This window comes from Antrostomus carolinensis, unplaced genomic scaffold (assembly GCF_000700745.2).
Source record: "Antrostomus carolinensis isolate BGI_N321 unplaced genomic scaffold, ASM70074v2 scaffold13883, whole genome shotgun sequence".
Lineage (NCBI taxonomy): Eukaryota > Metazoa > Chordata > Aves > Caprimulgiformes > Caprimulgidae > Antrostomus > Antrostomus carolinensis.
This window is the reverse complement of record NW_010307040.1, coordinates 5143-22414: the sequence shown is the minus strand read 5'-3', so window position 1 is coordinate 22414 and position 17272 is coordinate 5143. Positions and strand designations below refer to the sequence as shown.

At 39.7% G+C, this 17272-nt stretch overlaps 1 protein-coding gene across 1 annotated transcript in view; it reads left to right on the top strand.

Moving 5' to 3' along the window:
* Nucleotides 1-7573, top strand: part of FIG4 (FIG4 phosphoinositide 5-phosphatase) — a 50311-nt gene extending 42738 nt beyond the window's left edge. Inside the window, exon 18 of the mRNA XM_010165273.2 lies at nt 6847-7573. Coding sequence (XP_010163575.2) covers nt 6847-7024 — 178 coding nt within the window. The 3' untranslated portion in view covers nt 7025-7573. The remainder of the gene's footprint in view (nt 1-6846) is intronic.
* Nucleotides 7574-17272: the final 9699 nt, after the last annotated feature.

The following is a 17272-nucleotide window of genomic DNA, read 5'->3' as shown; positions in this document are numbered from 1 at the left end:
CTTATCAGGTACTTTTTCAGTTACTTGTGCAAGCTTTGCTACTTGTTACAGTGCTCCATAAATCAACTCAGCTTATCAGTCTGCAGCAAACTAATTCAGCAAAAAAAGCAAATACTTTCCTGGTAGATGAGTGAGATTATTTAGACCAGTGAAGGTCCCAGTTATCAGCAGGGTCAGCACAGAAGAGACAGAGCCACAGAGTCAAACGCAGCAGAACTTTCTTATGTGGCTGGTTGCAATTCATTAGCTTGGCTTGGTCATCTTATATAACACCCTTATAACAGATCAGGGAGCAGAACATGAGCTTTTTCCAGGGATCAAGGGAAAATGGTTTGAACTCCTTGTGATTCAGATCCCCATGTATGTAGAAAGAATTACCTTTTCCATTCATCTGTTCTGTCAATATTGAGCTCCGAGCTTGTGGGTGAAAAAGCTCGTGTGCCTAGCGTTTTTGGTAGTGTTGTCAACTGAGATGCTGTATATTATTTTTAACAATAGAATTGTTAGCATCTATCTGCCTCATATTGATGTAGATAATAATTTCCATTATTTCATTATTATAATTTTCAAATTTGTCTATTTCAAATTTAAAAAAAAAACAAACAAAACAAAACATTTTTAATACCTGAATGTTCACACTTGATCTCTCCTCCCTGTTTCCTCCCTATCTACACTGAATCCTGAATAAAAATCTAAAGGCCCAGTCTCGTACCATCCATTCTTTTTAAAGAAACCTGCAACAGTGTCATGCATACCTTCAGAATGATACATGAATTGTGATGAAATTTATCCATCATTTTTCAAAACCTAAGGACTTTTTTGTTTAACCTGAAACAATACTTGAGCTATAAAACAATAGTTCAGTACAATTCTGACTTGACAGGGACCTTGTTACTGCAGCACACATAAAAATTTAGCTTGTCTGTACCTGCTGTACACCTGGTTTAGCATTTCTGTATGTCATGTATTAAAAAGATAATGCAGTAATCTGACAAGACTAAAACCAAAACATTTTGTTTTTATAATTGGTCTTAGATTCCTTTTTTTTAATGTGTCAAAATATGTTCTGTTATTAAATTTGCCTTTTTCCAAGTTTTAAATAAAGAACTATTGTATCTTTTAGTACAATGATCACTGTTAAAATGTTTCAGAAGTTCTGTGGCTTGAAGCTTGGATTTTTAAATTTTATTTTGGGGTTAGTGGGCTGCTGTTTCTCACTTTTTGCCTATGAAGTCTCATTTTGATCCTAATGTCAGCAACACTGAAGTAATATTCTCTAAAAATGTGACTGTAACAAATTCCTGTGAAATATGACAGTAAATCTATTTTTTTCTACATTGTATATTATGTTTTTTTCAAATTTGGAATTTTATAGTATTAATAGTCTTTAGCAAAACCCAGAAAGTGCTAAACTATATGCCACCTCAGCCCACCTCCTTTTATACTGTTTGATGAAAATTCTCAGGACCCTTCTTCAACCTGTCCCTCTGTGTACTCTGTGAAGTGATTATTTCTATTCATCAATTTAAGAGAACTGTCTTCCTCAAGCAATTCGATTTGAAAAAGGAAGTCTAAGCTTTTCCTTTCCAAAAAGAAACACAATATTCCTCTTTTTTTTTTTTTTTTGTGAGTTCTTTTGATACTTGATTTGTTTTGCCCTGTACTACCCCTAAGTTCCTTTGTTTCATCTTTAAATTTTTAATTAGTTTATGGTCAGTGTAAATAATTCCTACTTAAAAGATGTATCTTTTCTCAGCGATCACCTTTCTGTATCATGTTCTGACCTCTTATATTCCTTCTGTCTCCACTGTGGAGAAGCTGCTTCTAATTTGATTTGTAAAATGCTCATTTAGATGTATATCTATGTAAAGAGAGTCTCTTCTTTCTTTAACATTTGAAATTGTACGTGCCATTGGAGTTTCAGGTGATTGTTGCAGGACCTGGATGCAGTCCAGGTCTTGCTGCTGGTTGGTTCTGTAAGGTACCAGTTGCAGTATTATTGGGCAGAGAATGTTTCCTGGATTTCAGTCCTCTCCGCGCACAGGGAATGTGACTGTTGTATGGAGGTGTTGGTGTCTAAGGAAGGAAGATTCTGTTGAAGGCTTTTTCAAGAGCACAGCAAGCAGTTTAAAGGGATACCGTTTATGAGGATTTGCCAGAGTTTTGTAGGTCAGATATATTTGCTTAGGATTCAAACAAAGCAACAGATTACATTTTGTCTTCTCCTTTAGGTATGCTTCAGAGACTTGAGGAAAACTAATCAATGTTGAAACAAAAGTGGTGGCTTTCTGGTGACTGCTATATTTTTGACAGCTAAACACATCACTGCAATTTTCCTTCAAAGTGTGGAACATCCTCATTGTAACTGAAGATTTTAACTGTATCTTCTTTTACTGTAGAGACAATGCTGTTCTTGATGAAACCATAACACCATGAAGCCTGCTCACAAGTGGGATGAAAATAATTGCACTTCGCATGTCAAGGGTGCTATCTTTCACGACATCGTGTTTATGTTCCTATGTAGTTTTCATTGGGAGGCCATAGAGCTACAGGTCTCTAGGGAGATCTGGTAGCCAAGTCATAAATAATGTGCTCTCCTTCAAGACTCTATTGTAAGATATTAAGCTTATTAAGTACATTAGACTTTTACATGAATAGTGTTAGAGAAATGACTTTAATTAAATGACTGGATAATACAAGCACTCTACAAATAGTTACAGCTTAATACAGGGTTATTAATCAAAATTGGCATCCATGAACATGCGGTTCCTTCAATATATTTGTATCGTGTTGAAGCAAGTAGGTGGAAAATTGAGATTTAGTTACTAGATACTCGAAATACACTTTGCTGTCCAGCTTCCATTGTGCCTAAGGAAATGACTTTTGACTCATTAGTGCTTCAGAAATGTCATGTCTTTAGAAACAAATCAATAAATAGAGAAGGCATCAAATTAGTGTTATGGCCTTGCTTTGTTCTTTTACTTAATGGTTCACTTGCTAGTCGACTAGACAGGCCAGCTACATTGGAATAAGTGACGGCTTTTGGTGTTAGATAGTGGCACTGGTAAGTTAGTACAGTGTGCTGGTGTCAAATAGTGTTGCTAGTGTCTCAGCTCGAATACTTTAAACTAGATAAATAACTACCCGCAGAAGCTATGGGTGCTTTGAAAAGTGATCTACTTTTAAAGCATCTAGATATCAAGTTAGAGAGACTGATGTTTGGTACCAGTTCTGAAAACACCCACCTTAATGTTTTATAATAAACTAGAGAAGAAATGATCACTCTTGGGGAAAAGAAAATGAAAGAAAAGGTTAAGTATGATGTAATTTCCATAGTATTATTCATACAGTTTACCAACAAAAACAAAAATAAAATGCTGATTTAATGAGAGCATAATAGCAGAGGCTGGACTCTTCAGAGGAGCTTCAACTCTTTTGAACTAAGACTTTTGTGTTGTTTAAGAAAAGCATAAAAATGATAAGCATTTTGGAAATTTTATCCTAATCATACAGGCAAGTAACTTGCTCACATTTTTAGTATTTGTTTACATTCCGCTATAGTGCCACAGAATTCTAAGACTAGAAGCCTAAACAGAAATTGTAATACCATATAAAATAAGGAAAATCAGAAACATATTCTGTGCAGTAAGGCTTCAGTTTTTGCAAACTCATTAGCTTTACTTTTTTCTCTGATTCTAGAATGCCCAAATGTCTCTATGACTTAACCTAGCAAATTCTGTCTACATCCTGGTACAATGTAACTTGGTTTAAAGTATGCAGCCAAACTCTGTGGGTAACCAGTGATTTTGTTGTCTCAAATTCAATAGTATACTTCTATAATAATTCTGTCATGGCAGTCAAACTATAATCAACTGAATTTATATAACAATCTTTGTAAAATGGAAAAACATAAATTTAAATATTAAATCGAAAAATGTTATTTTAATATGGAACTCTTTTTATTTTATATACCATATTCCAGTTGTAGTGGAATATTAGGCATACTACATTACATAACACATTGCTGTCATTTTATAAGCTTAACAAACCATCATGTGATGAAACATACAAAATCCAACAAAATAAAAAGGCTGCAAAATAAGGGAGCAAGGAGGTTTTGGCAGTTTTAATAGAGATCCTGGTTTAGAAACAGTGTCAGACATTAGTTTATGCTCATAATGCAACTAGACGATTATTATTGCATTTCATTTATAGAAGGGCTCTACCATCATTTTAGTGTTCCTGTTCTTCAAAAGCATCATTCCTTGTTTTTTGCCTTTAAAAGAAGAGATTATACAAACAAAAATAACTTCTTGTGTCTTGAAGAGCACCCTGAGTCGTGACTGTGGCTTTTGTGGAATATGGCATTGATGCTAATAACTATGAATCTCCGTTGCATTTGGACTGGCTGATGTTTGGTTTTGGAAATGGTGAGATTTGACAGTAGGATGCTAGTATAATTTCTTACCTTGAGAAGTTTTGAGTCCAGAAATATGTGCATATGCTCATACAATATTTAACAATAGCATTCAGCCACTGGCACTGGCTACTATTCCAATATGCTATTGTGTGAAGTATTTAGAAAATTTGTCTTCAATAGCTAAAATAGGTGACAAATGAAAAGCTAGTTTTAAAAAAATCTCAGGTATTAAACACAGTTCTGGTCCTCGCTGCATTATCAATGAGAATGGAGAAGACCTTGGAGCTCTGCAGAAATGGCAAGGTGGCAGGGTTGACCAGAAAATAGCTAGTGTATGAGGAGAGATGAAATACACTTGGTTGTATGATAGTGATGCGGAGGAGGCAAACAGAGAATGACTTCTCACCATTTCTCTCAGTGTAAGAATTATTATCAACCAAGGTCCATGATAACAATTGAAAGGAATGTCACATTAGACACAAGTAATGGAACTTATTTCTACAGGATTCTGTAAGTGTCAGGTACTAGAAAAAAAACAGTGAAAACTTATGGACATTAGTTTTCATGAAACAGTAGTCTAGTTTCAGATTTTGCCTGAGGTAGATCCTAAATCCTGGTTCCTCAAATACAGGAGGATATAGTAAAGAAGGGATTGTGAAGTTCTGTTTCAATAATCTGTCCTCAAAAATTGCTGCTGGCAACTCCGTGAGACAGTCTGCTGTTCCTCATGAAATTTTGGTTCAACCTAGAAGGAAAGATCTGATTTTGAGAAGTGTTTGTCAGGTTGTTTTTCCTTGGAGTCAACTTCAAACTTTGATTTCAATGCGTAAGTTACCTTCAGATGGCAATGTGTTAGTCATTGAATGCTCTGTTGTGGAGTCCAAACTGATCTGCTATCACACAGGTTAAACATCGATACTGTTCAACTCTGGGAGTATTGTATAAATAAATGACTAAAATACTGCTGGGAAACGTACATAGTCTGCTTATGAATACAGATTTCCCAATAGCTGAAGTGCTTTAAAATGGAAGTGATTTACTACACAATAATTTTAGTGTTTATTAATTTATTATGCTTTGAGTATAAATAGTTTTGTTGTTACCTTGCAGTTGATTGTGGAGAACACATTACTACTGAAGAGTTTGACTTAGAACCATAGAATATTATTAATTGGAAAGGCATCTGCTCCAGTCACCTTCTCAGAGGAGGACCAAATTGGATGAGGTTGCTCAGGGCCACGTACACTTGCATTTTGATTATCCTTAAGGAGGGAGGTTCCACAGCCTTTCTGAGCAACCCCTTTCAGTGTTAAACCACCCTCACAGTGGAAAAAAATTCCCATGTATCTAATCAGAATGTTCCATGTTTCACTTTGCATTCCCTTTTCAAAATCTGTCTTTTAATCGTGCACTCCAAGAAGAGTCTGGCTTTACACTATCCATACCCTTCCTTTAGCTAGTTGCTGACAGCAATAAAGTCCCCCTTAGCTTCTCTCCTCCGGGCTGGACAAACCTAACGCTTACAGCCTCTCTTCATATGCTACATGCTCCAGCTTTCTAATCATCTTGGTGGCTTTTGCTGGATTCATCCAAGTATTTCATTGTCTGTCTTATATGGGAGAGCCCAAGAGTGGGTACAGTTCTTCAAGTGTGGTAGCTCAAGCCCTGAATAGAGGGAAACAATCGCTTTACTTGACCTGTTGGCTATGCAGTTTTCAAGAGTTACAGTTAAAACACCAGCTTCTAACCTATGAGTGAGGTTGGTTTACAGTAGTGCTTAGGAAAGGTCTGACATACTCAGGTTCTTGTAAACTTTAAAGCTACAAGTTTTTCTCAGAAGCTGAGGAGGTTTAAATATTAAAATTCAGAAATAGCATTTATGGTACAAAGCTTCTTTAAAAATATTTTCATAAAATATTAGCTATCCCAGTGTACAGGGTGAAGTGCTGTTGCTGGTAATATGTTATCTGTTTCCTGATAATTAGGTGGAAATTTCTTATCTGATAAATCCTTTCTGTGTGTTGGTTCAGAGTATAATCACCCACTTGTTATAATTGCTACTAAGTGGATAGCTCAATAAAGTTTTCCTGTTATCTTCTATAATGCATGGCACAGATCTCTTCCACCTTGGGTACCTACTGACCGTAGCAGATCTGAGAAAGGATGAAGAAATGAGGACAGAGTGGAGGGAAGTGAGAAAGTATTCTGTAATGTGATTAGTGACAACTTACCTAATTACCCTACTTGGAAAGCTGGGTCTTATCAGGTCTTCAGTAGTGATAAAAATCTAGGTAAATTAATTATTCAGTGGGAAGTTGCCCTTTCATTGGCTCTCATATATATTTCAAGGAAAAGCAATACTTCTCTCTCCGTGGAAAATTTTTACCTGAAGTTCCAAATACTCTGCATGTTTGTTTTTTTTCCAGAATACCCATCTCTTCTTTTTCTCAAGACAACATTTATGAAGTCCAACCTCCAAGAGCTGATAGGAAATCAATAGAGATTTTTCACGCGCACATTCAGGCTGGAAGAGGAAACATGCAGCCCCTGGGAAAAGATGACTTCCTCATGTACAGAGAGTACATTCGAAACAGATACATGTAAATACGAGATGGATTCTCCTGCCAAGTCTACTATACTGATGGGTCATAAAAATAATTTTAGAAAGGAAACCTAATTTGGTATTTTGCAGTAATAAATTTATTATCTAACGTTTCTATTTATTATGCTTTACAATAGTACATTTACACTAGTGTGCTTTACAGGAAAAAAAGAAAAGTGATTTAATATCTGTTCTTCAACTGAAAGAGAAAGTGTATCTTAAGAGACTAAGTGAATGGTCAGAGCACCTACAGTCACTGAAGAGTATGTAACAACTTATGGCAAAGAAAGCATTACATTTTTAGGTTTTATATTCATTTCTTACCTTGTTATGTTTGCTAGTGAAGTTGAAGTTATTTGTACATACAGCTCAGAAGATAACTTTTCTTCCTTTTTGTTCCATGATAGCAAACAATCTTATTTTATAACAGAATATTTTCTGATATTTCTTGAAATTTTTAGCAAACTAAGTGCTAAAATGACTACTTGTAATTTTCTGTTTTCTTAAGCAAAAGTAGAAATATTGTGGCTTCTGTCAAAATCAAAAATTGCATCAAGGCTAACAAACTTTGTAACCCTAATTTGTGTCAAAACTAATCTCACTGGTGCTAGTAGCTACGGAATCTGTGCCACTTGCAGGGGGAAAATGGCGTATGACCATCATGGGCTTCTAGTAGGAATCTGTGGTGAACCACTTGCTGGCTGCATCTGCAAATGAAGGAACGCTCTCCACTTTACTAGCTTTAGACTTAGAGAACACAAAACCATCCTGTCATTTTTCTGTATGACAGGCATTATCCTTCTTGCAGCATACTCTTTCCATCCCTGTATTTGTGCTTCTGTGAGATTCTTTCAGGTTCAAGCCTACAGCCTCCCAAGAAATCGGTAAGTGATGTATAGAGACTGGATCAGCTGGGGTGGTCATGCAAGAGGAAGCAGTAGTTGGGTTAGGCAAGACTGAACATCATGCCCAGTGCTAGGTAAGAACTGGAGAGGCAACAGGTATCTGAAATAAGTTGTTTAATTTGAGCTTGTGATTAAAGCATTTCTCAAATGAAAAATAAAAAGGGGGGGTAAAAAAGCCTCTTATTTTCAACTACAAGCTAAAATTCCTAACACTGCTTTCTAGCCCTTTGCCATGAAGAATACTGACAGTATCAGCAGCATCCTTTACAAACTTAAGTTATTCTGTAAGCTTGTACAGACCATATTTCAGAATTTTCTGGAATAACTGAATTAACCGTTTTAGGGATGTCAGCCAACTGCATGTAATAGATGCAGAGAACATGTTTGTGTTCGTAGTAAATCGCTTGCAGGCAGATTCTTGGCTGCTTGCTGCAAACATATTCTGAATATGTTTGAATATTTTGTGTGATAAGTTGCACTTTCATCAGTAATTCAGTGTAAGAAAAGATGCAGTGGGCAAAGGGAAAAGATAGAAGCATCTTGTGATTAAAGTTTGTGTGTTTCAGGGAGTGACTTGTGTACAGTCAGTGAGAGAACATGGTACCTCAAGCTACCAAAACATTTTGGTGTCCATTCTCTTTTGTTAATTGTTTAATACTGTTTTAAGAGAAATTGGTTTATTTTAGGAGATGAAAGAATGAAATGTCACTTTAGATAATACTTCATTGCAACTGTCAAAGTTTTTTTCTCTGAAAAAAAAACCTGTACTGAATTCTTTTGTCCAAAATGAAAAATAATTTGAAGAAATAAATGCTTGCTTTGGAAAAATGTAGAGTTGGAGTCCTTATCCTAATGAGGCAAATGCGTGTTTTTCTTACTGCACTTAAACTATTGCAAAGAATGTTTTCTAGACTATCACAATCTTTATACTTTTGTTATTCATAGATACTGGTAATTCATAAAATTTGCCCTTGAAAGTGTTACCACTTAACCACAGATAAGGCAAAGGGTAATGCTTCCTTTTTCAACATCTAATGTTGTTGCAAAATAAAGGAATTATAATAATTTTACAGCTCTAAGAGAAAATACGTTCAGCCTTCAGCAATTCAAACACTGCTCAGTTCTGAGAGGTGAATGACATCCCAGTCCATTATCTGTAATATAATGCCAGGCTTTTCAGTGTGTCTCTAATGTGTGCCACGACAGTCATGCTGTGGCATCCCTTTGAATCTTCTAGTATGTGTAACTGCTGCTTATTTCTCATAGTTGCTTATAGGGGTTTATGCCATGTGTGTTGCTTCATATGATAAGGTGGTTGGGTATTTATATTCAGGCGATAGTTTGTGTGATCTGCCATTGTTGTACTCTTAGCAGCTGCTAAGAATACTTCAGGGTGCTAATGCCAACCATTTACTAAGTTTGTTTTAAAAAATAAAACAGCACAAACCAAGACTCCCAACTTAACACTGCCTGAATGATAAACTTTCAACAGTCTGAATTTATCTGCTCCTTAATGGATGTAAAGGGTTAATTTAAAAAGAAAATACGCTCATCACCCATCTAACAAGTTCAGTTGTACGAAGGACTCCAGAGGTGCTGCCTCTGCATCTGCCTACTTTATTCTGTTCAGTGCTCAACCATGTTAGCTCTTTTTGACTCCCAAGTGCTAATGATCATCTTTAACATGAACCTATACGGACATACAAATATTTGAGAAATGTGTTGCTTTTCCTCCAAAACATATTTAGTTTGTTTCAGTGTTTTTGAAGGTTACATTGAAATGCAATACCAAAATGTACACCTGGAGAATGATTCTGGCTTCTTTTCTTGTGCAATCAGGAAGCACAGACATCGTGTTAGGACTCTCTTTTCTGAGCCAGTGGTTCTTTGATGCCAGTCCAACAGCTTAAGCTTTGTTCTATGAGCCTCTTCAGATTGATACTTGGGAGCATTTATTCCCCAACTCTTTCACTGGTAGTTTCCCCTCCTTTCGAGTTTTACTTCTGCTTGCAAAGCCCACTGACTTTTTGTTCTTTCCCTCTCATTCCTTTCCAGAGAGACTCGTCTGTGGCCCTGAAATAGGAGCCTTTTGATGTGCACACAGCTGCAGCTGCCAGAGGGGAGAAAGTGGAAGAGTTGTAGTTAGTTCTGGGATGACATTTGTGGCAGCTCTTTGTTTTGTTACTGAGATTTTTGCACAGGATCCCAGGAAGGTTCTGTTGGTTTTCACAGACTCAGGCCGGCCTTCACTTGTATAAATTCCAAAGCATATGACCTGTCAAAGAGTCATGTTTTACAGTAAGAGAAATACCAGCTTCACTTGGGAGATCATTTCATTCTCCATAGGAGTTTCATCCTATCAGTACTCCCTGAATAATTACACATCCAAGTACAGTTCAATGCAGATAAAATGATGTATGTGCCATTCTTCAATAGTTGCGTGAGTGTTATGGATAAAGTATTATTCCATTTGCTGGCACAGATTGAATCAGATTGATCACCTGGAGCCTTATATGGAAAAGATATAATGTGCTTGACTCCCTCATGCCTCCCTCTGTCTTCTATATATTTTAAAAAATCTAATTAAAGTTGTCACTTTTGGTGGTGTTTTAAAAGTTATGTGGAACTAATGCAATACAGTACAAAATATTCATTAAAAAAACCCCAACAAACCATACATTGAAATCACAACCTTTGCAAATACTGATATTCAGCAGTTCCCTACTGCAGTTCTTAAATCTGTATGCTATGAAGAAAACCATTACACCTGCTAATCTGTCTGCTAGAATCAAGTAAAAGAGCACTGAGAAAAGGCATGGGAAATAAAGTTTAGCATTACTGTATTTTTCTGAAGGAGCAATATGTGCTTTTTGCCATATCTGACCCCAGGTTTGAATATAACATTTAACTTCCATTCTTTTGAATGTATTCATCTGTGAAGAACAGAGATAGTGTAATAAAGGTAGGACAGGCAAGCACCATGTAATGAACCATCTTTGCTGGTCCATCTGCATTTTCCCATTCTAGGTGTAGCTGTACTACTGGCGCTAAAGCCCGCTGTGGTTATTAGGTATTACAGTAGCTGCAGAGTATGCAGTTGTGGTGGTCTTCCCATTTTTAGCATGCAGCATGTACAAGATAGTGTGCACATTGCAACCTCCAAATCCTCTCAAAAACCCTAGGCCTTGCAAGAGCAGATATTTTGTATTCCTCACAATTCCCTGGCAGCTCAGGTACTCTTTTTTTCTGTAAGGGTTATCTTTTATTACCCTATTTCCCTTGTTCTTCTGATTTTTCAGTACTTTGTTTGATTTCCCTTTCCCTTCCTTCTTTGCCACCTGTGGTTCAGAATCCTTTCTCTTACCCAGAGCTGTGCCATAAGTTGTACACTATATCCATATCCTTTTGGAGCTTTCACTTCTTGAAGGAAAGCTCTGTAAATTTTACCCTTTTATTTAAAAACTTTAATGCTTTCTTCAGCCTCCGTGTATCTGCTTTTTTAAATGTAGGCTGTGCCATCATCTGCCCTGCCCGATTTCCTACCTCCTGCCGTGGCAACAGACGTGTGTATTGCCTCTCTGGGGTTCTCCGTGTCTTGGTAACGTATTCCTGAGAAGTGCTGTGCTTGGGTACAGGATGTTAGTGCTTGAACAAATTGTAGACATCACTTAGAATCTTTTTCCTCTAGAGAAAGTCAAGCGCAGCTCTGATTAAGAAAGTAAGAGAGCGTTTAAAGTGGTCTCCTTTGATTGTCTCTAGTCCTGCTATAGCAGCACTCTGCATCCTGCTGCGTGGACTTGTCTGAGGGGGAGGAGGGCATTTTTTCACTTGTACTCCCAAGAAAGTGGATGCAGCCCGTTTGACAAAGCCAGTGTGGCACGTGTCAAAGTTGACTGGTGTGTCCAGGGAGAGATTTTGCAGCGACAAGCCTGGCTCAGGTCCCTCAGGGCTGTTTAACCTTCCAGTTCTGTTCCCTCCCAGCGCCTCTTCCTCCGCAGCAGCAGTGGGCTCAGACGTGCAGAGGGCAGGGACTCACATCGCCGCCTCCTCTGGCCGTCCCCCCCGCTAAAACCGGCACTAACCCCGCCGCGGCGTTAGGCTGGAGCGCGGGCCGGGCCCCCGCGGGGTGCTGTCCCCAGCACCACGGACAGCTCCAGCCCGGGGGGACGCGCGGCCCCTCCGGCTGCGCCCCTGGCACAGGGCAGGGTCCCATCGCTCCTCTGGGAGGGGAGATAACAAACGCCGACTACGTTATCGCCTAATCAAACCCACTCTCTTAATCTGGGAATATACCGGGAATGAGTTTTGTTGGCTTTGGGAGGACGGGTGGTATGTGGTGACTTGTGCAAGTGAAACCTCAGTTTGAAAAGCAGCTTCACGCACCTAAAACCAGCCCCTGATGACTGTCACCTGAGTGCTCTCCAAAAATATTTGTTATCTGCGTCAGGTCCTTAAAGCGCCTGTTATCATATGCCGGGTATCTGACTGAAAAGTGTTAAAAGTGAGCTTTTGTATGTCACTAAGATGTAAGAAAATGCAGCTTACAGGCTGTGTTATTTATTCTTCTGAAGATAGACAACATATTCCTTTAACATTGCATCAGAAGCCATTTTTTCTGTGAACAGACCTTCCTGTGCAAAGTGGAATTCTGTCATCACCCCCCCCTCCACCCTCCAGCACAGACACATGCTGTTAAGGTGACAGGCGACACTGTTAGGAGCTCACGCTGTGTCAGGTTCATAGAGGTGACACTATCTCATGCCTACTGCAAATGTTTCCTTCAAAATTCAGGCATCCAGATGTAGTTATCAACATCATGTGTTGCCCTGGCTTTGCAGAAGTGCTGGTGCTCAAAATCCCACTGAAGTTCAAATATTCTCCAAACATGCAACCACTGTATGTGCCAAATCCTAAATAATTCATACCTGAGCTTTTGCTGGAAGATCCTCCAGGCTTGGGAAGAGAAAAAAATGTAAAATTTAAAAAAAAAAAAAATGTGGAAAGACATCTCTTAATTTTGCCACTCTTATGAATACTGCATTTACCTTGTCCTTCACCTTTCTGTTTTCATTTTTGTTGTGTAAGCATTACTGTACTCTCTAAGTGAAAACTTCAAGTTATTGCAAACCATGGGAGAAGCCATTACACAGGCTTGCTTGGTATTTATCTTGTGTTCTGTGATTGCTGACAAAACTGTAAGACAATTAGCCTAGTAAATATATGCTGTAAACTTTACTGGTCAAAACAGCATTCCTAAATTATTATGTACACCTTAAATGCAGGGCTGTGCTACAGCAGATACCTGTGTGTCTGTGGGCACGTTTGCCATCCTTGTTTGACATCATTTGCTTCACTTGGCAAGAGATTTCCTTGGTGTCGTATTGCTGTTGGAGTTCATCTATGATACAGGTTGGAAAAAGGTCTACTTTTATTTTTTTGTAGCCTTCTTCAGAAGCAGTTTTGCCCTGCCAGGATGTTCAGGTGAGGCATTTTCATACTTCTGCCCCTTCCAGCCTGTGCTGACCTACCTGTCCAGCAGCCTGTTATGAGCCTTGCTGTCTTTGTCCTATTTCTGCACTGAGGAAGGCATTGTGCTGAATGCTGGAGATGACCAGTCCTCTGCTGCTCCCAGGTTAGCGAGGAAGATGAAATGCAGTTGAACTCATGGCAGATATCAGCCCTTGCATCTTCTGCAGGAGCAAACAGCCTTTCATGAAACTGTGAGATGCCTGCCCTAAGCATCATCCTCTTCTCAAGCAAGGGAGGCCAAACCGAGTCCAGCTCGTGGCTGTAGCTACCACCTGCCAGCTGCCCAACTTGGACTCTGCAGGCTTGTGACCAACCACACTGGCATGTGCCAGTGGTGTTACTCCACTCAAGGAGACTTGTTGGGTGGGTAGTACTGTAGTTTTTCCTATGATTAGTGGAAACTGACAATATGAAGGTAATTTTATGCTTTTGCTAAACCTGTAATCCTGATTTCCCTTTAGGGCTTTTGTTTGCCTCTTACTAATACATTCAGAATGAGTATATATGACTCACTAGTTGCATATTTAATTTGGGGATTTTCTGCCTCAATAATAGTTAACTCTGTGAGGACAGAGTTCCTAAATGGCACTGAAACCCTTGATGGTGCCTGTGGGAAGCAGCGTGACTCGGCAGAGTCTGAAGGGTCCCATTGGCAGGTATATAGCAGCTGGTTGCTGAATCCCAACCATCCCAGTAAGTTATTGTTTACTGATTGAGCAGTTGTTGAAGCATCTAGCAAAGGTTTGTTCATCTTGCATTTTTCACTGCATAATTTAAAAAAAAAAAACCACCACCACCAGCAACCAAAAATCTCAAGCATCAGCAGCCCATTAGAATGGGAGAAAGCTTAGATGGGCTCTGTCAGGATGCTGGATGTGGAGGTGCAGGTTTGGAACAGCAGACCTGCTGCTTTTTGTCACCAACCTATGAATGGAATCTGAAGTTCCACAAAGACCCTTTCCACTTTTCCTGGGATTTCTGATTCAGGTGGTCCAATGCAACAATTCAACTGTGGTAAAACCTAACTCAGTGTTATTCTAATAGTATGACAGATGTGCTAAGAGAGCAGTATATGCACACTTTTTGTCTAGTCTATTTCTAATACTTTGCCTTCCTTGATTTATTACTGATGTATTCAGAGTTGCCATCATTGAGTCAGTTTAATTTTTCTTAATTTGTTTAATTTTCCACATACTTCCCTGGATGTGCATCGTGTTAGGAGGAAGGGAAAGGAAAAGGAGAAACTAAGGAAAATGGTAAGATTTCAACTCTCAGTCAAACTTAAACCCATCTCATTGCATGCAAACATTTTCCACAGCCCAGAAATCCCATAATAACTTCTAGCATAATAACAATAAATGTTCCTTTCTTCTCAGGTTTTTCCCTGATCAGACTATTGGATCATAGACTCAGATACTTGCAAGTCCAGACTATGAAGCCTGATGCTGAGCTTACAGCTTTGTACTCTGTTTTGAGAGTTTTTGTTCTCCTCCTCCACAGCTTACAAGGCCATTTTGTAGGCTCCTGAACAGCCTGATCAGCAAGAGAGGGACAACTTAGTGAAACCTCTCCTAACAGAGGCAGGATTTTAAGGAGGAGTTAGACGTGTCATCTGGGGTCCTTTTTCCCCAAAACTCTCGTAACTTTTCCAAAGCATGGCCTAAGTGAGCTTTTTAGGTATTTTTCCTTTTGCTCTCCCTTCTCTCTCCATAAATCACATCTCTTACAGTGGACTTAATACCAGGGGTGAGCAAAAGCTAGCAGGCATCTCAGTGAGGCAAGACGAAAAGGAAAAAGGCAAACAAGGGAAGAGCTGAGTTGTCTGGGTGAAAATAGAGGGTTGCACCTCAGTGAGGTGTATTTGAACAACCAAGCTGATGTACAGAGTACAGTAGATTGGTGGGAAGACCATAATTTAGTTGCTAGGAACTGCAGAAGAGCTGTGCATGAGCCTGGGCATACACACATCGTTTGCTTTCACGTTGTCAGGCAAGTGGGTAGGTTGACATTACAAAGCCAGAGCACCCCGTGTTGCAGAGCCCCAGCTGAGGGTGGGAGCATGGGTCCGACACGCGCAGAGACGCATGGAGCGAAGGGCTTGTGCTGCCGTGGCAGGGAGGAGGCTGGGTCACAGCACGTGTAAAACAAGCAGCAAGCCTGCAGTTGAGACATTCCCCATATCCACATGCACCCTGACAGGAGCCACAGCAGTCAGTTGGAAAATACATGTGCCAAAGCTAATTTGAATTTCCAAAGGTCACATTTGTCATTCTCAGTGTACCAGTGTTCTCATTAACAAGTGTCTCCAGCTGGTCCTGTGCAGTGGCCTCAGGACATGCTGTTGTAACCAAGCAGTGCGGCACAGGGCTACCACTGAGGCCTCGGACTTGTCTACCCTGCTCTCTGCTTAAAGGGAATTGTAGGAGAGTGGGCTGTGTACTGGACATACTACATAGGTGACCACATTTTGACCTAGCTGGGTGTTGCATGAAACCTATAGAGCAGCTTTCTGGAGGTATAGGTTGGTCTGTAGGACCACTTGATTGAAGTTCATCTTACCTGATGACACTGGCATCAAAGCCAGGTAGGCTGTAAACAGAGGAGGGCTTCCAGAGGTGAGTCAGCTCACCTGTCTTAGGGTAGGATGAGTTACCCCTCTGCAGGTGCTTATTTCTCCCCATTGTGCCATCTCAGAGGAACCTACACAACTGGCTTAGCCAAGACACCTGCATTTAAAAAACTAAAATTAGATGAGTCCCTTGGTAGCCTGTATAAAACCTGGTAAGAGCTGTGATGTAGGTGACCAGAGCTGTAACATAGTTAACAACCAGTCCCTTACAAAATGATTTTATGGCTTTAACCTGTATCTCATCCAACCCAGACACAGGTAGGTACACCTCTCTGCTTCTCTAAAATAAGGGCATATGCCACTTCAGGGCTACCCCATGTTGTGAGGAGTAGATGGGACTTCAGATCTATCCCCAGCCAGGGCAGAGAATGGGCTGCTCAGGGTCAGCAGAGCTTGTCAATCATCAGCGGCTTTGACCAAAAGAGGACTTATCTGTGTCTCCATCACTGATGGGCTGTGGTCACCTTTCTACCCATGTCAGGAGCCTCATCCTCATCCAGGGACCAGCTCTTCCTGACTCCCCTGAGACTTGCAAACCTTAGTTCTGCTTCTCTGCCTGCTGCCAGCATGTTCTCCATCTGCTGCCTTGGCTTGGATCTCTGATGAACATTATGTTATGGAATGGCATTTCCAGTAACATTTATACCATTAGAGAGTCCACAGACCCATCCACTTCCCACTCATTAAATGCTTTTCCTTCAAAGGCTGGCTTTGGATAGTGTTAGTTTGCACCACAGCCTGCTGAGCAAAAGCCACACACTCACCTGGGGGTGCTTCACTCTACCCAAAGCACCTGAAGATGAGGCTACCTGCTTTTTTGGTCAGAAGGAATTTGTCACAATTGGAAATCTTCACTTATCTGCCATATAAATACTACCTGACCCCTCATCTACCTCTTGTATCCAGATGTTCAATACCGTATGTCTCCAACAGACCACTGAATCTGCTGGTCTGTTTTAACAATCACCACTCATCTCGTCCATGCTGCCATGTATTAAATGTTGGCTGCAGACCACACTGTAGTAGCACGAATACTGCCTTGGTTTAGTTGTTTCCCAGATGAGCTCTTTACATTTTTTTTTCTTACAACTTCCAACTCACAGCCATCTTTTTTGCCTGCTTTCATTCTACGAATCTTTGTCATTGCTGGTTTTATAAATCCTTCTGCACATCTTGAGTATCACGGG